General features: G+C 38.1%; 1 protein-coding gene across 1 annotated transcript in view; it reads right to left on the bottom strand.

Moving 5' to 3' along the window:
• The window catches only part of LOC131271133 (uncharacterized), a gene marked incomplete at its 3' end in the record, with an annotated part of 58,266 nt that extends 32,498 nt beyond the window's left edge, over positions 1 to 25,768 (bottom strand). Inside the window, exon 1 of the mRNA XM_058272519.1 lies at positions 24,989 to 25,768. Within this exon, the coding sequence (XP_058128502.1) occupies positions 24,989 to 25,768 (780 nt within the window). The remainder of the gene's footprint in view (positions 1 to 24,988) is intronic.
• Positions 25,769 to 26,069: the final 301 nt, after the last annotated feature.

Here is a 26,069-nt window from a genome sequence, read left to right as displayed (position 1 = left end):
AATGAGACGATGCAAAATGGTGTTTAGAAGGTGCTTAAGGTGACTTTAAAGAGAATGAGACGATGCAAAATGAGGTTTAGAAGGTGCTTAAAGTGACTTTAAAGAGAATGAGACGATGCAAAATGGTGTTTAGAAGGTGCTTAAAGTGACTTTAAAGAGAATGAGACGATGCAAAATGGTGTTTAGAAGGTGCTTAAAGTGACTTTAAAGAGAATGAGACGATGCAAAATGGTGTTTAGAAGGTGCTTAAGGTGACTTTAAAGAGAATGAGACGATGCAAAATGGTCTTTAGAAGGTGCTTAAGGTGACTTTAAAGAGAATGAGACGATGCAAAATGAGGTTTAGAAGGTGCTTAAAGTGACTTTAAAGAGAATGAGACGATGCAAAATGGTGTTTAGAAGGTGCTTAAAGTGACTTTAAAGAGAATGAGACGATGCAAAATGAGGTTTGAAAGGTGCTTAAGGTGACTTTAAAGAGAATGAGACGATGCAAAATGAGGTTTAGAAGGTGCTTAAAGTGACTTTAAAGAGAATGAGACGATGCAAAATGAGGTTTAGAAGGTGCTTAAAGTGACTTTAAAGAGAATGAGACGATGCAAAATGGTGTTTAGAAGGTGCTTAAAGTGACTTTAAAGAGAATGAGACGATGCAAAATGAGGTTTAGAAGGTGCTTAAAGTGACTTTAAAGAGAATGAGACGATACAAAATGGTGTTTAGAAGGTGCTTAAAGTGACTTTAAAGAGAATGAGACGATGCAAAATGGTGTTTAGAAGGTGCTTAAAGTGACTTTAAAGAGAATGAGACGATGCAAAATGGTGTTTAGAAGGTGCTTAAGGTGACTTTAAAGAGAATGAGACGATGCAAAATGAGGTTTAGAAGGTGCTTAAAGGGACTTTAAAGAGAATGAGACGATGCAAAATGGTGTTTAAAAGGTGCTTAAGGTGACTTTAAAGAGAATGAGACAATGCAAAATGAGGTTTAGAAGGTGCTTAAAGTGACTTTAAAGAGAATGAGACGATGCAAAATGAGGTTTAGAAGGTGCTTAAGGTGACTTTAAAGAGAATGAGACGATGCAAAATGAGGTTTAGAAGGTGCTTAAGGTGACTCTAAAGAGAATGAGACGATGCAAAATGAGGTTTAGAAGGTGCTTAAGGTGACTTTAAAGAGAATGAGACGATGCAAAATGAGGTTTAGAAGGTGCTTAAAGTGACTTTAAAGAGAATGAGACGATGCAAAATGGTGTTTAGAAGGTGCTTAAAGTGACTTTAAAGAGAATGAGACGATGCAAAATGAGGTTTAGAAGGTGCTTAAAGTGACTTTAAAGAGAATGAGACGATGCAAAATGAGGTTTAGAAGGTGCTTAAAGTGACTTTAAAGAGAATGAGACGATGCAAAATGAGGTTTAGAAGGTGCTTAAAGTGACTTTAAAGAGAATGAGACGATGCAAAATGGTGTTTAGAAGGTGCTTAAGGTGACTTTAAAGAGAATGAGACGATGCAAAATGGTGTTTAGAAGGTGCTTAAGGTGACTTTAAAGAGAATGAGACGATGCAAAATGAGGTTTAGAAGGTGCTTAAGGTGACTTTAAAGAGAATGAGACGATGCAAAATGGTGTTTAGAAGGTGCTTAAAGTGACTTTAAAGAGAATGAGACGATGCAAAATGAGGTTTAGAAAGTGCTTAAAGTGACTTTAAAGAGAATGAGACGATGCAAAATGGTCTTTAGAAGGTGCTTAAGGTGACTTTAAAGAGAATGAGACGATGCAAAATGGTGTTTAGAAGGTGCTTAAAGTGACTTTAAAGAGAATGAGACGATGCAAAATGAGGTTTGAAAGGTGCTTAAGGTGACTTTAAAGAGAATGAGACGATGCAAAATGAGGTTTAGAAGGTGCTTAAAGTGACTTTAAAGAGAATGAGACGATGCAAAATGGTGTTTAGAAGGTGCTTAAGGTGACTTTAAAGAGAATGAGACGATGCAAAATGAGGTTTAGAAGGTGCTTAAGGTGACTTTAAAGAGAATGAGACGATGCAAAATGGTGTTTAGAAGGTGCTTAAAGTGACTTTAAAGAGAATGAGACGATGCAAAATGAGGTTTAGAAGGTGCTTAAAGTGACTTTAAAGAGAATGAGACGATGCAAAATGAGGTTTAGAAGGTGCTTAAAGTGACTTTAAAGAGAATGAGACGATGCAAAATGGTGTTTAGAAGGTGCTTAAGGTGACTTTAAAGAGAATGAGACGATGCAAAATGGTGTTTAGAAGGTGCTTAAGGTGACTTTAAAGAGAATGAGACGATGCAAAATGGTGTTTAGAAGGTGCTTAAGGTGACTTTAAAGAGAATGAGACGATGCAAAATGAGGTTTAGAAGGTGCTTAAGGTGACTTTAAAGAGAATGAGACGATGCAAAATGAGGTTTAGAAGGTGCTTAAAGTGACTTTAAAGAGAATGAGACGATGCAAAATGGTGTTTAGAAGGTGCTTAAAGTGACTTTAAAGAGAATGAGACGATGCAAAATGGTGTTTAGAAGGTGCTTAAAGTGACTTTAAAGAGAATGAGACGATGCAAAATGGTGTTTAGAAGGTGCTTAAGGTGACTTTAAAGAGAATGAGACGATGCAAAATGAGGTTTAGAAGGTGCTTAAAGTGACTTTAAAGAGAATGAGACGATGCAAAATGGTGTTTAGAAGGTGCTTAAGGTGACTTTAAAGAGAATGAGACGATGCAAAATGAGGTTTAGAAGGTGCTTAAAGTGACTTTAAAGAGAATGAGACGATGCAAAATGGTGTTTAGAAGGTGCTTAAGGTGACTTTAAAGAGAATGAGACGATGCAAAATGAGGTTTAGAAGGTGCTTAAGGTGACTTTAAAGAGAATGAGACGATGCAAAATGAGGTTTAGAAGGTGCTTAAAGTGACTTTAAAGAGAATGAGACGATGCAAAATGGTGTTTAGAAGGTGCTTAAGGTGACTTTAAAGAGAATGAGACGATGCAAAATGAGGTTTAGAAGGTGCTTAAAGTGACTTTAAAGAGAATGAGACGATGCAAAATGAGGTTTAGAAGGTGCTTAAAGTGACTTTAGAGAGAATGAGACGATGCAAAATGGTGTTTAGAAGGTGCTTAAGGTGACTTTAAAGAGAATGAGACGATGCAAAATGAGGTTTAGAAGGTGCTTAAGGTGACTTTAAAGAGAATGAGACGATGCAAAATGAGGTTTAGAAGGTGGTTAAAGTGACTTTAAAGAGAATGAGACGATGCAAAATGAGGTTTAGAAGGTGCTTAAGGTGACTTTAAAGAGAATGAGACGATGCAAAATGAGGTTTAGAAGGTGCTTAAAGTGACTTTAAAGAGAATGAGACGATGCAAAATGGTGTTTAGAAGGTGCTTAAAGTGACTTTAAAGAGAATGAGACGATGCAAAATGGTGTTTAGAAGGTGCTTAAGGTGACTTTAAAGAGAATGAGACGATGCAAAATGAGGTTTAGAAGGTGCTTAAAGTGACTTTAAAGAGAATGAGACGATGCAAAATGGTGTTTAGAAGGTGCTTAAGGTGACTTTAAAGAGAATGAGACGATGCAAAATGGTGTTTAGAAGGTGCTTAAGGTGACTTTAAAGAGAATGAGACGATGCAAAATGGTGTTTAGAAGGTGCTTAAAGTGACTTTAAAGAGAATGAGACGATGCAAAATGGTGTTTAGAAGGTGCTTAAGGTGACTTTAAAGAGAATGAGACGATGCAAAATGAGGTTTAGAAGGTGCTTAAAGTGACTTTAAAGAGAATGAGACGATGCAAAATGGTGTTTAGAAGGTGCTTAAGGTGACTTTAAAGAGAATGAGACGATGCAAAATGGTGTTTAGAAGGTGCTTAATGTGACTTTAAAGAGAATGAGACGATGCAAAATGGTCTTTAGAAGGTGCTTAAGGTGACTTTAAAGAGAATGAGACGATGCAAAATGAGGTTTAGAAGGTGCTTAAAGTGACTTTAAAGAGAATGAGACGATGCAAAATGGTCTTTAGAAGGTGCTTAAAGTGACTTTAAAGAGAATGAGACGATGCAAAATGAGGTTTAGAAGGTGCTTAAAGTGACTTTAAAGAGAATGAGACGATGCAAAATGGTCTTTAGAAGGTGCTTAAGGTGACTTTAAAGAGAATGAGACGATGCAAAATGAGGTTTAGAAGGTGCTTTAAAGTGACTTTAAAGAGAATGAGACGATGCAAAATGGTGTTTAGAAGGTGCTTAAAGTGACTTTAAAGAGAATGAGACGATGCAAAATGAGGTTTAGAAGGTGCTTAAAGTGACTTTAAAGAGAATGAGACGATGCAAAATGGTGTTTAGAAGGTGCTTAAAGTGACTTTAAAGAGAATGAGACGATGCAAAATGGTGTTTAGAAGGTGCTTAAGTGACTTTAAAGAGAATGAGACGATGCAAAATGGTGTTTAGAAGGTGCTTAAGGTGACTTTAAAGAGAATGAGACGATGCAAAATGAGGTTTAGAAGGTGCTTAAGGTGACTTTAAAGAGAATGAGACGATGCAAAATGAGGTTTTATAAGGTGCTTAAATTGACTTTAAAGAGAATGAGACGATGCAAAATGGTGTTTAGAAGGTGCTTAAGGTGACTTTAAAGAGAATGAGACGATGCAAAATGGTGTTTAGAAGGTGCTTAAAGGTGACTTTAAAGAGAATGAGACGATGCAAATGAGGTTTAGAAGGTGCTTAAATTGACTTTAAAGAGAATGAGACGATGCAAAATGGTCTTTAGAAGGTGCTTAAGGTGACTTTAAGAGAATGAGACGATGCAAAATGAGGTTTAGAAGGTGCTTAAAGTGACTTTAAAGAGAATGAGACGATGCAAAATGAGGTTTAGAAGGTGCTTAAAGTGACTTTAAAGAGAATGAGACGATGCAAATGAGGTTTAGAAGGTGCTTAAAGTGACTTTAAAGAGATGAGACGATGCAAAATGGTGTTTAGAAGGTGCTTAAAGTGACTTTAAAGAGATGAGACGATGCAAAATAGGTGTTTAGAAGGTGCTTAAAGGTGACTTTAAAGAGAATGAGACGATGCAAAATGAGGTTTAGAAGGTGCTTAAGGTGACTTTAAAGAGAATGAGACGATGCAAAATGAGGTTTAGAAGGTGCTTAAAGTGACTTTAAAGAGAATGAGACGATGCAAAATGGTGTTTAGAAGGTGCTTAAAGTGACTTTAAAGAGAATGAGACGATGCAAAATGGGTTTAGAAGGTGCTTAAGTGACTTTAAAGAGAATGAGACGATGCAAAATGGTGCTTAGAAGGTGCTTAAGGTGACTTTAAAGAGAATGAGACGATGCAAAATGAGGTTTAGAAGGTGCTTAAAGTGACTTTAAAGAGAATGAGACGATGCAAATGAGGTTTAGAAGGTGCTTAAGTGACTTTAAGAGAATGAGACGATGCAAAATGAGGTTTAGAAGGTGCTTAAAGTGACTTTAAAGAGAATGAGACGATGCAAAATGGTTTTAGAAGGTGCTTAAAGTGACTTTAAAGAGAATGAGACGATGCAAAATGGTGTTTAGAAGGTGCTTAAAGTGACTTTAAAGAGAATGAGACGATGCAAAATGAGGTTTAGAAGGTGCTTAAGGTGACTTTAAAGAGAATGAGACGATGCAAAATGAGGTTTAGAAGGTGCTTAAATTGAAATTAAAGAGAATGAGACGAAGCAAAATGAGTTTAGAAGGTGATTAAAGTGACTTTAAAGAGAATGAGACGATGCAAAATGGTGTTTAGAAGGTGCTTAAAGTGACTTTAAAGAGAATGAGACGATGCAAAATGAGGGTTTAGAAGGTGCTTAAAGTGACTTTAAAGAGAATGAGACGATGCAAAATGAGGTTTAGAAGGTGCTTTAAAGTGACTTTAAAGAGAATGAGACGATGCAAAATGGTGTTTAGAAGGTGCTTAAAGTGACTTTAAAGAGAATGAGACGATGCAAAATGAGGTTTAGAAGGTGCTTAAGGTGACTTTAAAGAGAATGAGACGATGCAAAATGGTGTTTAGAAGGTGCTTAAAGTGACTTTAAAGAGAATGAGACGATGCAAAATGAGGTTTAGAAGGTGCTTAAAGTGACTTTAAAGAGAATGAGACGATGCAAAATAGTGTTTGAAGGTGCTTAAGGTGACTTTAAAGAGAATGAGACGATGCAAAATGGTGTTTAGAAGGTGCTTAAGGTGACTTTAAAGAGAATGAGACGATGCAAAAATGGTGTTTAGAAGGTGCTTAAAGTGACTTTAAAGAGAATGAGACGATGCAAAATGGTGTTTAGAAGGTGCTTAAAGTGACTTTAAAGAGAATGAGACGATGCAAAATGGTGTTTAGAAGGTGCTTAAAGTGACTTAAAAGAGAATGAGACGATGCAAAATGGTGTTTAGAAGGTGCTTAAAGTGACTTTAAAGAGAATGAGACGATGCAAAATGGTGTTTAGAAGGTGCTTAAAGTGACTTTAAAGAGAATGAGACGATGCAAAATGAGGTTTAGAAGGTGCTTAAGTGACTTTAAAGAGAATGAGACGATGCAAAATGGTGTTTAGAAGGTGCTTAAAGTGACTTTAAAGAGAATGAGACGATGCAAAATGGTCTTTAGAAGGTGCTTAAGGTGACTTTAAAGAGAATGAGACGATGCAAAATGGTGTTTAGAAGGTGCTTAAGGTGACTTTAAAGAGAATGAGACGATGCAAAATGTGGTTTAGAAGGTGCTTAAGGTGACTTTAAAGAGAATGAGACGATGCAAAATGAGGTTTAGAATGTGCTTAAGGTGACTTTAAAGAGAATGAGACGATGCAAAATGTGGTTTAGAAGGTGCTTAAAGTGACTTTAAAGAGAATGAGACGATGCAAAATGAGGTTTAGAAGGTGCTTAAAGTGACTTTAAAGAGAATGAGACGATGCAAAATGAGGTTTGAAAGGTGCTTAAGGTGACTTTAAAGAGAATGAGACGATGCAAAATGAGGTTTAGAAGGTGCTTAAGGTGACTTTAAAGAGAATGAGACGATGCAAAATGAGGTTTAGAAGGTGCTTAAAGTGACTTTAAAGAGAATGAGACGATGCAAAATGGTGTTTAGAAGGTGCTTAAAGTGACTTTAAAGAGAATGAGACGATGCAAATGGTGTTTAGAAGGGCTTAAAGTGACTTTAAAGAGAATGAGACGATGCAAAATGAGGTTTAGAAGGTGCTTAAAGTGACTTTAAAGAGAATGAGACGATGCAAAATGGTGTTTGAAAGGTGCTTAAGGTGACTTTAAAGAGAATGAGACGATGCAAAATGTGTTTAGAAGGTGCTTAAGGTGACTTTAAAGAGAATGAGACGATGCAAAATGGTGTTTAGAAGGTGCTTAAAGTGACTTTAAAGAGAATGAGACGATGCAAAATGGTGTTTAGAAGGTGCTTAAAGTGACTTTAAAGAGAATGAGACGATGCAAAATGAGGTTTAGAAGGTGCTTAAAGTGACTTTAAAGAGAATGAGACGATGCAAAATGAGGTTTAGAAGGTGCTTAAAGTGACTTTAAAGAGAATGAGACGATGCAAAATGAGGTTTAGAAGGTGCTTAAAGTGACTTTAAAGAGAATGAGACGATGCAAAATGAGGTTTAGAAGGTGCTTAAAGTGACTTAAAGAGAATGAGACGATGCAAAATGGTGTTTAGAAGGTGCTTAAAGTCACTTTAAGAGAATGAGACGATGCAAAATGAGGTTTAGAAGGTGCTTAAAGTGACTTTAAAGAGAATGAGACGATGCAAAATGGTGTTTGAAAGGTGCTTAAGGTGACTTTAAAGAGAATGAGACGATGCAAAATGAGTGTTTAGAAGGTGCTTAAGGTGACTTTAAAGAGAATGAGACGATGCAAATGGTGTTTAGAAGGTGCTTAAGGTGACTTTAAAGAGAATGAGACGATGCAAAATGGTGTTTAGAAGGTGCTTAAGGTGACTTTAAAGAGAATGAGACGATGCAAAATGAGGTTTAGAAGGTGCTTAAAGTGACTTTAAAGAGAATGAGACGATGCAAAATGAGGTTTAGAAGGTGCTTAAAGTGACTTAAAGAGAATGAGACGATGCAAAATGGTGTTTAGAAGGTGCTTAAAGTGACTTTAAAGAGAATGAGACGATGCAAAATAGTGTTTAGAAGGTGCTTAAGGTGACTTAAAAGAGAATGAGACGATGCAAAATGGTGTTTAGAAGGTGCTTAAGGTGACTTTAAAGAGAATGAGACGATGCAAAATGAGGTTTAGAAGGTGCTTAAAGTGACTTTAAAGAGAATGAGACGATGCAAAATGAGGTTTAGAAGGTGCTTAAAGTGACTTTAAAGAGAATGAGACGATGCAAAATGGTGTTTAGAAGGTGCTTAAGGTGACTTTAAAGAGAATGAGACGATGCAAAATGAGGTTTAGAAGGTGCTTAAAGTGACTTTAAAGAGAATGAGACGATGCAAAATAGTGTTTAGAAGGTGCTTAAAGTGACTTTAAAGAGAATGAGACGATGCAAAATGAGGTTTAGAAGGTGCTTAAAGTGACTTTAAAGAGAATGAGACGATGCAAAATGGTGTTTAGAAGGTGCTTAAGGTGACTTTAAAGAGAATGAGACGATGCAAAATGGTGTTTAGAAGGTGCTTAAAGTGACTTTAAAGAGAATGAGACGATGCAAAATGGTGTTTAGAAGGTGCTTAAGGTGACTTTAAAGAGAATGAGACGATGCAAAATGAGGTTTAGAAGGTGCTTAAAGTGACTTTAAAGAGAATGAGACGATGCAAAATGGTGTTTTAGAAGGTGGCTTAAAGTGACTTTAAAGAGAATGAGACGATGCAAAATGGTGTTTAGAAGGTGCTTAAGGTGACTTTAAAGAGAATGAGACGATGCAAAATGAGGTTTAGAAGGTGCTTAAAGTGACTTTAAAGAGAATGAGACGATGCAAAATGAGGTTTAGAAGGTGCTTAAAGTGACTTTAAAGAGAATGAGACGATGATAAATGAGGTTTAGAAGGTGCTTAAGGTGACTTTAAAGAGAATGAGACGATGCAAAATGAGGTTTAGAAGGTGCTTAAAGTGACTTTAAAGAGAATGAGACGATGCAAAATGGTCTTTAGAAGGTGCTTAAGGTGACTTTAAAGAGAATGGGACGATGCAAAATGAGGTTTAGAAGGTGCTTAAAGTGACTTTAAAGAGAATGAGACGATGCAAAATGGTGTTTAGAAGGTGCTTAAAGTGACTTTAAAGAGAATGAGACGATGCAAAATGGTGTTTAGAAGGTGCTTAAAGTGACTTTAAAGAGAATGAGACGATGCAAAATGGTGTTTAGAAGGTGCTTAAAGTGACTTTAAAGAGAATGAGACGATGCAAAATGAGGTTTAGAAGGTGCTTAAAGTGACTTTAAAGAGAATGAGACGATGCAAAATGGTGTTTAGAAGGTGCTTAAGGTGACTTTAAAGAGAATGAGACGATGCAAAATGGTGTTTAGAAGGTGCTTAAAGTGACTTTAAAGAGAATGAGACGATGCAAAATGAGGTTTAGAAGGTGCTTAAAGTGACTTTAAAGAGAATGAGACGATGCAAAATGGTGTTTAGAAGGTGCTTAAAGTGACTTTAAAGAGAATGAGACGATGCAAAATGGTGTTTAGAAGGTGCTTAAAGTGACTTTAAAGAGAATGAGACGATGCAAAATGAGGTTTAGAAGGTGCTTAAAGTGACTTTAAAGAGAATGAGACGATGCAAAATGGTGTTTAGAAGGTGCTTAAAGTGACTTTAAAGAGAATGAGACGATGCAAAATGGTGTTTAGAAGGTGCTTAAGGTGACTTTAAAGAGAATGAGACGATGCAAAATGAGGTTTACAATGTGCTTAAAGTGACTTTAAAGAGAATGAGACGATGCAAAATGGTGTTTAGAAGGTGCTTAAAGTGACTTTAAAGAGAATGAGACGATGCAAAATGAGTTTAGAAGGTGCTTAAAGTGACTTTAAAGAGAATGAGACGATGCAAAATGAGGTTTAGAAGGTGCTTAAAGTCACTTTAAGAGAATGAGACGATGCAAAATGAGGTTTAGAAGGTGCTTAAGGTGACTTTAAAGAGAATGAGACGATGCAAAATGAGGTTTAGAAGGTGCTTAAAGTGACTTTAAAGAGAATGAGACGATGCAAAATGGTGTTTAGAAGGTGCTTAAGGTGACTTTAAAGAGAATGAGACGATGCAAAATGAGGTTTAGAAGGTGCTTAAAGTGACTTTAAAGAGAATGAGACGATGCAAAATGGTGTTTAGAAGGTGCTTAAAGTGACTTTAAAGAGAATGAGACGATGCAAAATGAGGTTTAGAAGGTGCTTAAAGTGACTTTAAAGAGAATGAGACGATGCAAAATGAGGTTTAGAAGGTGCTTAAAGTGACTTTAAAGAGAATGAGACGATGCAAAATGGTGTTTAGAAGGGGCTTAAGGTGACTTTAAAGAGAATGAGACGATGCAAAATGGTGTTTAGAAGGTGCTTAAGGTGACTTTAAAGAGAATGAGACGATGCAAAATGAGGTTTAGAAGGTGCTTAAAGTGACTTTAAAGAGAATGAGACGATGCAAAATGAGGTTTAGAAGGTGCTTAAAGTGACTTTAAAGAGAATGAGACGATGCAAAATGGTCTTTAGAAGGTGCTTAAGGTGACTTTAAAGAGAATGAGACGATGCAAAATGGTGTTTAGAAGGTGCTTAAGGTGACTTTAAAGAGAATGAGACGATGCAAAATGAGGTTTAGAAGGTGCTTAAGGTGACTTTAAAGAGAATGAGACGATGCAAATGGTGTTTAGAAGGTGCTTAAAGTGACTTTAAAGAGAATGAGACGATGCAAAATGGTGTTTAGAAGGTGCTTAAAGTGACTTTAAAGAGAATGAGACGATGCAAAATGGTGTTTAGAAGGTGCTTAAGGTGACTTTAAAGAGAATGAGACGATGCAAAATGGTGTTTAGAAGGTGCTTAAAGTGACTTTAAAGAGAATGAGACGATGCAAAATGAGGTTTAGAAGGTGCTTAAAGTGACTTTAAAGAGAATGAGACGATGCAAAATGGTGTTTAGAAGGTGCTTAAAGTGACTTAAAAGAGAATGAGACGATGCAAAATGGTGTTTAGAAGGTGCTTAAAGTGACTTTAAAGAGAATGAGACGATGCAAAATGGTGTTTAGAAGGTGCTTAAGGTGACTTTAAAGAGAATGAGACGATGCAAAATGAGGTTTAGAAGGTGCTTAAGGTGACTTTAAAGAGAATGAGACGATGCAAAATGGTGTTTAGAAGGTGCTTAAAGTGACTTTAAAGAGAATGAGACGATGCAAAATGGTGTTTAGAAGGTGCTTAAAGTGACTTTAAAGAGAATGAGACGATGCAAAATGAGGTTTAGAAGGTGCTTAAAGTGACTTTAAAGAGAATGAGACGATGCAAAATGGTGTTTAGAAGGTGCTTAAGGTGACTTTAAAGAGAATGAGACGATGCAAAATGGTGTTTAGAAGGTGCTTAAAGTGACTTTAAAGAGAATGAGACGATGCAAAATGGTGTTTAGAAGGTGCTTAAGGTGACTTTAAAGAGAATGAGACGATGCAAAATGAGGTTTAGAAGGTGCTTAAAGTGACTTTAAAGAGAATGAGACGATGCAAAATGGTGTTTAGAAGGTGCTTAAGGTGACTTTAAAGAGAATGAGACGATGCAAAATGAGGTTTAGAAGGTGCTTAAAGTGACTTTAAAGAGAATGAGACGATGCAAAATGAGGTTTAGAAGGTGCTTAAAGTGACTTTAAAGAGAATGAGACGATGATAAATGAGGTTTAGAAGGTGCTTAAGGTGACTTTAAAGAGAATGAGACGATGCAAAATGAGGTTTAGAAGGTGCTTAAAGTGACTTTAAAGAGAATGAGACGATGCAAAATGGTCTTTAGAAGGTGCTTAAGGTGACTTTAAAGAGAATGAGACGATGCAAAATGAGGTTTAGAAGGTGCTTAAAGTGACTTTAAAGAGAATGAGACGATGCAAAATGGTGTTTAGAAGGTGCTTAAAGTGACTTTAAAGAGAATGAGACGATGCAAAATGGTCTTTAGAAGGTGCTTAAGGTGACTTTAAAGAGAATGAGACGATGATAAATGAGGTTTAGAAGGTGCTTAAGGTGACTTTAAAGAGAATGAGACGATGCAAAATGAGGTTTAGAAGGTGCTTAAAGTGACTTTAAAGAGAATGAGACGATGCAAAATGGTCTTTAGAAGGTGCTTAAGGTGACTTTAAAGAGAATGAGACGATGCAAAATGAGGTTTAGAAGGTGCTTAAAGTGACTTTAAAGAGAATGAGACGATGCAAAATGGTGTTTAGAAGGTGCTTAAAGTGACTTTAAAGAGAATGAGACGATGCAAAATGGTGTTTAGAAGGTGCTTAAAGTGACTTTAAAGAGAATGAGACGATGCAAAATGAGGTTTAGAAGGTGCTTAAAGTGACTTTAAAGAGAATGAGACGATGCAAAATGGTGTTTAGAAGGTGCTTAAGGTGACTTTAAAAGGTGACTTTAAAGAGAATGAGACGATGCAAAATGGTGTTTAGAAGGTGCTTAAAGTGACTTTAAAGAGAATGAGACGATGCAAAATGAGGTTTAGAAGGTGCTTAAAGTGACTTTAAAGAGAATGAGACGATGCAAAATGGTGTTTAGAAGGTGCTTAAAGTGACTTTAAAGAGAATGAGACGATGCAAAATGGTGTTTAGAAGGTGCTTAAAGTGACTTTAAAGAGAATGAGACGATGCAAAATGAGGTTTAGAAGGTGCTTAAAGTGACTTTAAAGAGAATGAGACGATGCAAAATGGTGTTTAGAAGGTGCTTAAAGTGACTTTAAAGAGAATGAGACGATGCAAAATGGTGTTTAGAAGGTGCTTAAGGTGACTTTAAAGAGAATGAGACGATGCAAAATGAGGTTTACAATGTGCTTAAAGTGACTTTAAAGAGAATGAGACGATGCAAAATGGTGTTTAGAAGGTGCTTAAAGTGACTTTAAAGAGAATGAGACGATGCAAAATGAGGTTTAGAAGGTGCTTAAAGTGACTTTAAAGAGAATGAGACGATGCAAAATGAGGTTTAGAAGGTGCTTAAAGTGACTTTAAAGAGAATGAGACGATGCAAAATGAGGTTTAGAAGGTGCTTAAGGTGACTTTAAAGAAAATGAGACGATGCAAAATGAGGTTTAGAAGGTGCTTAAAGTGACTTTAAAGAGAATGAGACGATGCAAAATGGTGTTTAGAAGGTGCTTAAGGTGACTTTAAAGAGAATGAGACGATGCAAAATGAGGTTTAGAAGGTGCTTAAAGTGACTTTAAAGAGAATGAGACGATGCAAAATGGTGTTTAGAAGGTGCTTAAAGTGACTTTAAAGAGAATGAGACGATGCAAAATGAGGTTTAGAAGGTGCTTAAAGTGACTATAAAGAGAATGAGACGATGCAAAATGAGGTTTAGAAGGTGCTTAAAGTGACTTTAAAGAGAATGAGACGATGCAAAATGGTGTTTAGAAGGTGCTTAAGGTGACTTTAAAGAGAATGAGACGATGCAAAATGAGGTTTAGAAGGTGCTTAAAGTGACTTTAAAGAGAATGAGACGATGCAAAATGAGGTTTAGAAGGTGCTTAAAGTGACTTTAAAGAGAATGAGACGATGCAAAATGGTCTTTAGAAGGTGCTTAAGGTGACTTTAAAGAGAATGAGACGATGCAAAATGAGGTTTAGAAGGTGGTTAAAGTGACTTTAAAGAGAATGAGACGATGCAAAATGGTGTTTAGAAGGTGCTTAAAGTGACTTAAAAGAGAATGAGACGATGCAAAATGGTGTTTAGAAGGTGCTTAAGGTGACTTTAAAGAGAATGAGACGATGCAAAATGAGGTTTAGAAGGTGCTTAAAGTGACTTTAAAGAGAATGAGACGATGCAAAATGAGGTTTAGAAGGTGCTTAAAGTGACTTTAAAGAGAATGAGACGATGCAAAATGGTCTTTAGAAGGTGCTTAAGGTGACTTTAAAGAGAATGAGACGATGCAAAATGAGGTTTAGAAGGTGGTTAAAGTGACTTTAAAGAGAATGAGACGATGCAAAATGGTGTTTAGAAGGTGCTTAAAGTGACTTAAAAGAGAATGAGACGATGCAAAATGGTGTTTAGAAGGTGCTTAAAGTGACTTTAAAGAGAATGAGACGATGCAAAATGGTGTTTAGAAGGTGCTTAAGGTGACTTTAAAGAGAATGAGACGATGCAAAATGAGGTTTAGAAGGTGCTTAAAGTGACTTTAAAGAGAATGAGACGATGCAAAATGGTGTTTAGAAGGTGCTTAAAGTGACTTTAAAGAGAATGAGACGATGCAAAATGAGGTTTAGAAGGTGCTTAAAGTGACTTTAAAGAGAATGAGACGATGCAAAATGAGGTTTAGAAGGTGCTTAAAGTGACTTTAAAGAGAATGAGACGATGCAAAATGGTGTTTAGAAGGTGCTTAAGGTGACTTTAAAGAGAATGAGACGATGCAAAATGAGGTTTAGAAGGTGCTTAAAGTGACTTTAAAGAGAATGAGACGATGCAAAATGAGGTTTAGAAGGTGCTTAAAGTGACTTTAAAGAGAATGAGACGATGCAAAATGGTGTTTAGAAGGTGCTTAAAGTGACTTTAAAGAGAATGAGACGATGCAAAATGAGGTTTAGAAGGTGCTTAAAGTGACTTTAAAGAGAATGAGACGATGCAAAATGAGGTTTAGAAGGTGCTTAAAGTGACTTTAAAGAGAATGAGACGATGCAAAATGGTGTTTAGAAGGTGCTTAAGGTGACTTTAAAGAGAATGAGACGATGCAAAATGAGGTTTAGAAGGTGCTTAAAGTGACTTTAAAGAGAATGAGACGATGCAAAATGAGGTTTAGAAGGTGCTTAAAGTGACTTTAAAGAGAATGAGACGATGCAAAATGGTGTTTAGAAGGTGCTTAAGGTGACTTTAAAGAGAATGAGACGATGCAAAATGAGGTTTAGAAGGTGGTTAAAGTGACTTTAAAGAGAATGAGACGATGCAAAATGGTGTTTAGAAGGTGCTTAAAGTGACTTAAAAGAGAATGAGACGATGCAAAATGGTGTTTAGAAGGTGCTTAAAGTGACTTTAAAGAGAATGAGACGATGCAAAATGGTGTTTAGAAGGTGCTTAAGGTGACTTTAAAGAGAATGAGACGATGCAAAATGAGGTTTAGAAGGTGCTTAAGGTGACTTTAAAGAGAATGAGACGATGCAAAATGGTGTTTAGAAGGTGCTTAAAGTGACTTTAAAGAGAATGAGACGATGCAAAATGGTGTTTAGAAGGTGCTTAAAGTGACTTTAAAGAGAATGAGACGATGCAAAATGAGGTTTAGAAGGTGCTTAAAGTGACTTTAAAGAGAATGAGACGATGCAAAATGGTGTTTAGAAGGTGCTTAAGGTGACTTTAAAGAGAATGAGACGATGCAAAATGGTGTTTAGAAGGTGCTTAAAGTGACTTTAAAGAGAATGAGACGATGCAAAATGAGGTTTAGAAGGTGCTTAAAGTGACTTTAAAGAGAATGAGACGATGCAAAATGGTGTTTAGAAGGTGCTTAAAGTGACTTTAAAGAGAATGAGACGATGCAAAATGGTGTTTAGAAGGTGCTTAAAGTGACTTTAAAGAGAATGAGACGATGCAAAATGAGGTTTAGAAGGTGCTTAAAGTGACTTTAAAGAGAATGAGACGATGCAAAATGGTGTTTAGAAGGTGCTTAAAGTGACTTTAAAGAGAATGAGACGATGCAAAATGGTGTTTAGAAGGTGCTTAAGGTGACTTTAAAGAGAATGAGACGATGCAAAATGAGGTTTACAATGTGCTTAAAGTGACTTTAAAGAGAATGAGACGATGCAAAATGGTGTTTAGAAGGTGCTTAAAGTGACTTTAAAGAGAATGAGACGATGCAAAATGAGGTTTAGAAGGTGCTTAAAGTGACTTTAAAGAGAATGAGACGATGCAAAATGAGGTTTAGAAGGTGCTTAAGGTGACTTTAAAGAGAATGAGACGATTTAAAATGAGGTTTAGAAGGTGCTTAAAGTGACTTTAAAGAGAATGAGACGATGCAAAATGGTGTTTAGAAGGTGCTTAAGTGACTTTAAAGAGAATGAGACGATGCAAAATGAGGTTTAGAAGGTGCTTAAAGTGACTTTAAAGAGAATGAGACGGTGCAAAATGAGGTTAAGAAGGTGCTTAAAGTGACTTTAAAGAGAATGAGACGATGCAAAATGGTGTTTAGAAGGTGCTTAAAGTGACTTTAAAGAGAATGAGACGATGCAAAATGAGGTTTAGAAGGTGCTTAAAGTGACTTTAAAGAGAATGAGACGATGCAAAATGAGGTTTAGAAGGTGCTTAAGGTGACTTTAAAGAGAATGAGACGATGCAAAATGAGGTTTAGAAGGTGCTTAAAGTGACTTTAAAGAGAATGAGACGATGCAAAATGGTGTTTAGAAGGTGCTTAAGGTGACTTTAAAGAGAATGAGACGATGCAAAATGGTGTTTAGAAGGTGCTTAAGGTGACTTTAAAGAGAATGAGACGATGCAAAATGGTGTTTGGAAGGTGCTTAAAGTGACTTTAAAGAGAATGAGACGATGCAAAATGAGGTTTGAAAGGTGCTTAAGGTGACTTTAAAGAGAATGAGACGATGCAAAATGAGGTTTAGAAGGTGCTTAAAGTGACTTTAAAGAGAATGAGACGATGCAAAATGGTGTTTAGAAGGTGCTTAAAGTGACTTTAAAGAGAATGAGACGATGCAAAATGAGGTTTGAAAGGTGCTTAAGGTGACTTTAAAGAGAATGAGACGATGCAAAATGAGGTTTAGAAGGTGCTTAAGGTGACTTTAAAGAGAATGAGACGATGCAAAATGAGGTTTAGAAGGTGCTTAAAGTGACTTTAAAGAGAATGAGACGATGCAAAATGAGGTTTAGAAGGTGCTTAAAGTGACTTTAAAGAGAATGAGACGATGCAAAATGGTGTTTAGAAGGTGCTTAAAGTGACTTTAAAGAGAATGAGACGATGCAAAATGAGGTTTGAAAGGTGCTTAAGGTGACTTTAAAGAGAATGAGACGATGCAAAATGAGGTTTAGAAGGTGCTTAAGGTGACTTTAAAGAGAATGAGACGATGCAAAATGAGGTTTAGAAGGTGCTTAAAGTGACTTTAAAGAGAATGAGACGATGCAAAATGAGGTTTAGAAGGTGCTTAAAGTGACTTTAAAGAGAATGAGACGATGCAAAATGAGGTTTAGAAGGTGCTTAAAGTGACTTTAAAGAGAATGAGACGATGCAAAATGAGGTTTAGAAGGTGCTTAAAGTGACTTTAAAGAGAATGAGACGATGCAAAATGGTGTTTGAAAGGTGCTTAAGGTGACTTTAAAGAGAATGAGACGATGCAAAATGGTGTTTAGAAGGTGCTTAAGGTGACTTTAAAGAGAATGAGACGATGCAAAATGGTGTTTAGAAGGTGCTTAAAGTGACTTTAAAGAGAATGAGACGATGCAAAATGGTGTTTAGAAGGTGCTTAAAGTGACTTTAAAGAGAATGAGACGATGCAAAATGAGGTTTAGAAGGTGCTTAAAGTGACTTTAAAGAGAATGAGACGATGCAAAATGAGGTTTAGAAGGTGCTTAAAGTGACTTTAAAGAGAATGAGACGATGCAAAATGAGGTTTAGAAGGTGCTTAAAGTGACTTTAAAGAGAATGAGACGATGCAAAATGAGGTTTAGAAGGTGCTTAAGGTGACTTTAAAGAGAATGAGACGATGCAAAATGGTGTTTAGAAGGTGCTTAAAGTGACTTTAAAGAGAATGAGACGATGCAAAATGAGGTTTAGAAGGTGCTTAAAGTGACTTTAAAGAGAATGAGACGATGCAAAATGGTGTTTGAAAGGTGCTTAAGGTGACTTTAAAGAGAATGAGACGATGCAAAATGGTGTTTAGAAGGTGCTTAAAGTGACTTTAAAGAGAATGAGACGATGCAAAATGGTGTTTAGAAGGTGCTTAAGGTGACTTTAAAGAGAATGAGACGATGCAAAATGGTGTTTAGAAGGTGCTTAAGGTGACTTTAAAGAGAATGAGACGATGCAAAATGAGGTTTAGAAGGTGCTTAAAGTGACTTTAAAGAGAATGAGACGATGCAAAATGAGGTTTAGAAGGTGCTTAAAGTGACTTTAAAGAGAATGAGACGATGCAAAATGGTGTTTAGAAGGTGCTTAAAGTGACTTTAAAGAGAATGAGACGATGCAAAATAGTGTTTAGAAGGTGCTTAAGGTGACTTAAAAGAGAATGAGACGATGCAAAATGGTGTTTAGAAGGTGCTTAAGGTGACTTTAAAGAGAATGAGACGATGCAAAATGAGGTTTAGAAGGTGCTTAAAGTGACTTTAAAGAGAATGAGACGATGCAAAATGAGGTTTAGAAGGTGCTTAAAGTGACTTTAAAGAGAATGAGACGATGCAAAATGGTGTTTAGAAGGTGCTTAAGGTGACTTTAAAGAGAATGAGACGATGCAAAATGAGGTTTAGAAGGTGCTTAAGGTGACTTTAAAGAGAATGAGACGATGCAAAATAGTGTTTAGAAGGTGCTTAAAGTGACTTTAAAGAGAATGAGACGATGCAAAATGAGGTTTAGAAGGTGCTTAAAGTGACTTTAAAGAGAATGAGACGATGCAAAATGGTGTTTAGAAGGTGCTTAAGGTGACTTTAAAGAGAATGAGACGATGCAAAATGGTGTTTAGAAGGTGCTTAAAGTGACTTTAAAGAGAATGAGACGATGCAAAATGGTGTTTAGAAGGTGCTTAAGGTGACTTTAAAGAGAATGAGACGATGCAAAATGAGGTTTAGAAGGTGCTTAAAGTGACTTTAAAGAGAATGAGACGATGCAAAATGGTGTTTAGAAGGTGCTTAAAGTGACTTTAAAGAGAATGAGACGATGCAAAATGGTGTTTAGAAGGTGCTTAAGGTGACTTTAAAGAGAATGAGACGATGCAAAATGAGGTTTAGAAGGTGCTTAAAGTGACTTTAAAGAGAATGAGACGATGCAAAATGATGTTTAGAAGGTGCTTAAAGTGACTTTAAAGAGAATGAGACGATGATAAATGAGGTTTAGAAGGTGCTTAAGGTGACTTTAAAGAGAATGAGACGATGCAAAATGAGGTTTAGAAGGTGCTTAAAGTGACTTTAAAGAGAATGAGACGATGCAAAATGGTCTTTAGAAGGTGCTTAAGGTGACTTTAAAGAGAATGAGACGATGCAAAATGAGGTTTAGAAGGTGCTTAAAGTGACTTTAAAGAGAATGAGACGATGCAAAATGGTGTTTAGAAGGTGCTTAAAGTGACTTTAAAGAGAATGAGACGATGCAAAATGGTGTTTAGAAGGTGCTTAAAGTGACTTTAAAGAGAATGAGACGATGCAAAATGGTGTTTAGAAGGTGCTTAAAGTGACTTTAAAGAGAATGAGACGATGCAAAATGAGGTTTAGAAGGTGCTTAAAGTGACTTTAAAGAGAATGAGACGATGCAAAATGGTGTTTAGAAGGTGCTTAAGGTGACTTTAAAGAGAATGAGACGATGCAAAATGAGGTTTACAATGTGCTTAAAGTGACTTTAAAGAGAATGAGACGATGCAAAATGGTGTTTAGAAGGTGCTTAAAGTGACTTTAAAGAGAATGAGACGATGCAAAATGAGGTTTAGAAGGTGCTTAAAGTGACTTTAAAGAGAATGAGACGATGCAAAATGAGGTTTAGAAGGTGCTTAAAGTGACTTTAAAGAGAATGAGACGATGCAAAATGAGGTTTAGAAGGTGCTTAAAGTGACTTTAAAGAGAATGAGACGATGCAAAATGGTGTTTAGAAGGGGCTTAAGGTGACTTTAAAGAGAATGAGACGATGCAAAATGGTGTTTAGAAGGTGCTTAAGGTGACTTTAAAGAGAATGAGACGATGCAAAATGAGGTTTAGAAGGTGCTTAAAGTGACTTTAAAGAGAATGAGACGATGCAAAATGAGGTTTAGAAGGTGCTTAAAGTGACTTTAAAGAGAATGAGACGATGCAAAATGGTGTTTAGAAGGTGCTTAAGGTGACTTTAAAGAGAATGAGACGATGCAAAATGGTGTTTAGAAGGTGCTTAAGGTGACTTTAAAGAGAATGAGACGATGCAAAATGGTGTTTAGAAGGTGCTTAAGGTGACTTTAAAGAGAATGAGACGATGCAAAATGGTGTTTAGAAGGTGCTTAAAGTGACTTTAAAGAGAATGAGACGATGCAAAATGGTGTTTAGAAGGTGCTTAAAGTGACTTTAAAGAGAATGAGACGATGCAAAATGGTGTTTAGAAGGTGCTTAAGGTGACTTTAAAGAGAATGAGACGATGCAAAATGGTGTTTAGAAGGTGCTTAAAGTGACTTTAAAGAGAATGAGACGATGCAAAATGAGGTTTAGAAGGTGCTTAAGGTGACTTTAAAGAGAATGAGACGATGCAAAATGGTGTTTAGAAGGTGCTTAAAGTGACTTAAAAGAGAATGAGACGATGCAAAATGGTGTTTAGAAGGTGCTTAAAGTGACTTTAAAGAGAATGAGACGATGCAAAATGGTGTTTAGAAGGTGCTTAAGGTGACTTTAAAGAGAATGAGACGATGCAAAATGAGGTTTAGAAGGTGCTTAAGGTGACTTTAAAGAGAATGAGACGATGCAAAATGGTGTTTAGAAGGTGCTTAAAGTGACTTTAAAGAGAATGAGACGATGCAAAATGGTGTTTAGAAGGTGCTTAAAGTGACTTTAAAGAGAATGAGACGATGCAAAATGAGGTTTAGAAGGTGCTTAAAGTGACTTTAAAGAGAATGAGACGATGCAAAATGGTGTTTAGAAGGTGCTTAAGGTGACTTTAAAGAGAATGAGACGATGCAAAATGGTGTTTAGAAGGTGCTTAAAGTGACTTTAAAGAGAATGAGACGATGCAAAATGAGGTTTAGAAGGTGCTTAAAGTGACTTTAAAGAGAATGAGACGATGCAAAATGGTGTTTAGAAGGTGCTTAAAGTGACTTTAAAGAGAATGAGACGATGCAAAATGGTGTTTAGAAGGTGCTTAAGGTGACTTTAAAGAGAATGAGACGATGCAAAATGAGGTTTAGAAGGTGCTTAAAGTGACTTTAAAGAGAATGAGACGATGCAAAATGGTGTTTAGAAGGTGCTTAAGGTGACTTTAAAGAGAATGAGACGATGCAAAATGAGGTTTAGAAGGTGCTTAAAGTGACTTTAAAGAGAATGAGACGATGCAAAATGAGGTTTAGAAGGTGCTTAAAGTGACTTTAAAGAGAATGAGACGATGATAAATGAGGTTTAGAAGGTGCTTAAGGTGACTTTAAAGAGAATGAGACGATGCAAAATGAGGTTTAGAAGGTGCTTAAAGTGACTTTAAAGAGAATGAGACGATGCAAAATGGTCTTTAGAAGGTGCTTAAGGTGACTTTAAAGAGAATGAGACGATGCAAAATGAGGTTTAGAAGGTGCTTAAAGTGACTTTAAAGAGAATGAGACGATGCAAAATGGTGTTTAGAAGGTGCTTAAAGTGACTTTAAAGAGAATGAGACGATGCAAAATGGTGTTTAGAAGGTGCTTAAAGTGACTTTAAAGAGAATGAGACGATGCAAAATGGTGTTTAGAAGGTGCTTAAAGTGACTTTAAAGAGAATGAGACGATGCAAAATGAGGTTTAGAAGGTGCTTAAAGTGACTTTAAAGAGAATGAGACGATGCAAAATGGTGTTTAGAAGGTGCTTAAGGTGACTTTAAAGAGAATGAGACGATGCAAAATGGTGTTGAGAAGGTGCTTAAAGTGACTTTAAAGAGAATGAGACGATGCAAAATGAGGTTTAGAAGGTGCTTAAAGTGACTTTAAAGAGAATGAGACGATGCAAAATGGTGTTTAGAAGGTGCTTAAAGTGACTTTAAAGAGAATGAGACGATGCAAAATGGTGTTTAGAAGGTGCTTAAAGTGACTTTAAAGAGAATGAGACGATGCAAAATGAGGTTTAGAAGGTGCTTAAAGTGACTTTAAAGAGAATGAGACGATGCAAAATGGTGTTTAGAAGGTGCTTAAAGTGACTTTAAAGAGAATGAGACGATGCAAAATGGTGTTTAGAAGGTGCTTAAGGTGACTTTAAAGAGAATGAGACGATGCAAAATGAGGTTTACAATGTGCTTAAAGTGACTTTAAAGAGAATGAGACGATGCAAAATGGTGTTTAGAAGGTGCTTAAAGTGACTTTAAAGAGAATGAGACGATGCAAAATGAGGTTTAGAAGGTGCTTAAAGTGACTTTAAAGAGAATGAGACGATGCAAAATGAGGTTTAGAAGGTGCTTAAAGTGACTTTAAAGAGAATGAGACGATGCAAAATGAGGTTTAGAAGGTGCTTAAGGTGACTTTAAAGAGAATGAGACGATGCAAAATGAGGTTTAGAAGGTGCTTAAAGTGACTTTAAAGAGAATGAGACGATGCAAAATGGTGTTTAGAAGGTGCTTAAGGTGACTTTAAAGAGAATGAGACGATGCAAAATGAGGTTTAGAAGGTGCTTAAAGTGACTTTAAAGAGAATGAGACGATGCAAAATGGTGTTTAGAAGGTGCTTAAAGTGACTTTAAAGAGAATGAGACGATGCAAAATGAGGTTTAGAAGGTGCTTAAAGTGACTTTAAAGAGAATGAGACGATGCAAAATGAGGTTTAGAAGGTGCTTAAAGTGACTTTAAAGAGAATGAGACGATGCAAAATGGTGTTTAGAAGATGCTTAAGGTGACTTTAAAGAGAATGAGACGATGCAAAATGGTGTTTAGAAGGTGCTTAAGGTGACTTTAAAGAGAATGAGACGATGCAAAATGAGGTTTAGAAGGTGCTTAAAGTGACTTTAAAGAGAATGAGACGATTCAAAATGAGGTTTAGAAGGTGCTTAAAGTGACTTTAAAGAGAATGAGACGATGCAAAATGGTCTTTAGAAGGTGCTTAAGGTGACTTTAAAGAGAATGAGACGATGCAAAATGAGGTTTAGAAGGTGGTTGTAGGGTACGGCCTACTCCGGAACTTGTTACTCAACAGATGGATAGAGAAAAGAAGAAAATGGTTTCAAAAATCTGGGTTTGTCCAACGGTACCAGAGAACGCAATATAGTGTCCACAGATCGCTACCCGCCAGGGACTTTCTGTGGATTATAATGCTAAGTATGTTGGGGACAGAGCCTAACAAACACCAGTGGGTTTTTCTCAAGTTGGGTTTATTTGATTTCCTGAACGCCTTTAGTTACGTCACAAATGTTGTGCTAGCGATGTCTAAGACCGGTGACACTGTTATCAATTAACCGTTATTTTTGAACAGCAGGTTATCATAAACTGGTACTTGTAGGGTTTCGTTAAATTCAAAATTCCTAACTGTTCAGAACCTTGTAGAGTTCTGTGGCCTACCTTTAGGCGTCGCAATATCGTACATTCTGCCACCTTAAAATTGAATAATTTTAACTGTTTTCGTTTGTCTTTGTAATACAAGCTCGATGTCTATGGCACGGGTGGTGAAGCATACAAATATGGCGACGTATGCCTTCACGGGCGCCGCCCGTCGGTGGCCACCTTTCAGGAACACTGGACCACAGTAGTCAACACCGGTGATCGAAAAAGGAGGGGCCGGTGTTACTCGGACAGCCGGCAGGTCAGCCATTATAGTTGCTGACGATGATGGTCGGGCGCGGAAGCAGGTGTGGCACTGGTGAAATACCTTCCGGGCGAGATTTCGGCCACTTGTAATCCAGAAGCGTTGTCTGCACGTGTTTAGCATCAGAGTCGGTCCCGCGTGAAGTAACTGTTTATGAAAATGTTCCATCAGCAGACGAGCGAATGGATGGCTGGCCGGAACAACTAGTGGGTGCTTAACATCCTCCGCTAGCGGTGAATGGACAAACGTCCTCCAACTCGGATGATTCCGTCAGCTCCTAGTTGCGGATGCAACCATCTAAGCGGGGACGACGCAGGAACGGGTTTCTTCTGCTGCAAGGCCTTGATTTCTTGCTGCAGGTGGTCTCGTTGAGCCAAGCGGCACAGTACTTCTTCCGCATCCGTCAAATCCTTAGTCGTCAGGCCAGGGTTCTCGTACGACCGGCGTTTGGTGCATCGGTTCCAATACTGAACCCAGTATGCTGTCATCCGTCTCAGCTTAGAATACGATGAAAAGAGCGTAAATATGCGGTGAGCTGGCAGCTCAATGGCAGCGCATGCCACAACTGCTACTCGCTGCCTCTGCTTGCACTGAAGGATCTGGTGTCGCAAGCAGTGGTGGAGGCCATTGATCTTCTGGCAGGCTCATCCAGGAAGGACCCTGCCACCATAGGGTACTGGAGAGGAGATCTTTGCCCAAACATCCTCTCGAAGCAAGGTCAGCCGGGTTGTCGACTCCTGCGATGTGACGCCACGTGCAACCTTCTGTTAATTGTTGCACCTGCGATACCCGGTTGGCAACATATGGCTTCCAGGAGTTTGGTGATGCTCGCAGCCAATGTACCACAGTCATGGAGTCTGTCCAGAAGACTGCCAGAGATCCTGGGTTTACCGCAGTCCTTACTCGGTCGAATAGCAAGCTGGCCAACTGTGCTGCGCACAGTTCAAGCCGAGCGATAGAGTGCTTGCTATTGAGGGGCGTCACTTTGGTTTTTGAGGCGAAGAGCTCCATTGTGCCATGTCCCTGGGCATCGCAACTACGGATGTAGCAGCATGCTCCATATCCTTTCTCCGAAGCATCGCAGAAGACGTGGTATTGGATGGTGGTCACTGAAGATCTAATGGCGACTCGCGGAATGCTGATGTTGTGAAGGTAATGCATTTGCTCAAGAAAGTTGAGCCATTCTGTTCGTAGCTGCAGCGGAAGTTCAGCATCCCATCCCCAGGGTTGTTGGTTGACGTGTTTCAGAGTCCATACACGTTGAAGAAGTTGCTTGGCAACCGCCTTCACTGGGTCAACAAACCCTACCGGATCGTAGATCTTTCCAATGGTGGACAATACCTTGCGTTTGGTTGCATCTTTGTTGACATCCGGGGCTTGGACTTTGAAGCGCAGAGTGTCCGCTGACGTATCCCATATGATTCCAAGTGTTGCCAACGATCCGTCGTCATCGTCGTTGGGATATGGGCTGGATGCTCGGCTTTGTTGGTCCACATGATGCAACACTACTTCCTCGTTTGATGCCCATTTCCGCAGCTCAAATCCACCCTTGGCAAACAGTTGTTCGGTTTGCTGTTGCAAAGTTTGAGCAGCCTCGGGTGAATCAGCTCCAGACACAAAGTCATCCACGTAAAAGTCAGCGAACCGAGCTGCTGCTATTGGAAAGTCCCTTCCATGATCCAATACTGTTTGTTGCAGAGATCTCACCGCAAGGAATGGTGCAGATGCGGTGCCATAAGTTACAGTATTCAGCTCATATTCTTCGATGGGATCATGGGGCGAAGCTCGCCACAGAATGCGCTGTAGGGCGCGATCGCTGGGATGTACCCATACTTGGCGGTACATTTTTGCCACATCTCCTGTCAGTGCAATTTGATGAGTTCTGAATCGCATCAGGATCGATGTAGCATCTTGTTGAATTGTTGGTCCGATCATCAGCGTATCATTCAACGACACTCCAGTCGATGACTTGCTGGATGCGTCGAACACAACCCGACACTTCGTGGTGGTGCTGTCGGCCTTAAACACAGGATGGTGTGGGAGGTAGAATGTTTCCCGACTATCAACTGTTGCTGCCACCTTTGTCATGTGGCCTAAGCGGAGGTATTCGGCCATGAACTCCACGTATGCCTTTTTTGTTTCGGGTTCTCGCTGCATACGTCTCTCGATAGCCAAAAACCGATGGAGGGCGATCGTCCGCGAGTCACCTAGTTTCCCGATCATGTCAGACTTTCTCGGAAGTCGGACGACATATCGGCCGGCTTCGTCTCTGCTTGTAGTGGCCGCGTAGTGGTCCTCACAGGCTCTCTCCTCGATACTCCAACTAGGGAGACTGCCTACGTCTTCTATTGCGAAGAACTTCCGCATCATCGTAGTCAGCTCGTTGGTG

Source organism: Anopheles coustani, unplaced genomic scaffold (assembly GCF_943734705.1).
Source record: "Anopheles coustani unplaced genomic scaffold, idAnoCousDA_361_x.2 U_14, whole genome shotgun sequence".
Classification (NCBI taxonomy): domain Eukaryota; kingdom Metazoa; phylum Arthropoda; class Insecta; order Diptera; family Culicidae; genus Anopheles; species Anopheles coustani.
The sequence above is the reverse complement of the archived record's forward strand: the minus strand, read 5'-3'. Positions and strand labels throughout refer to the sequence as shown.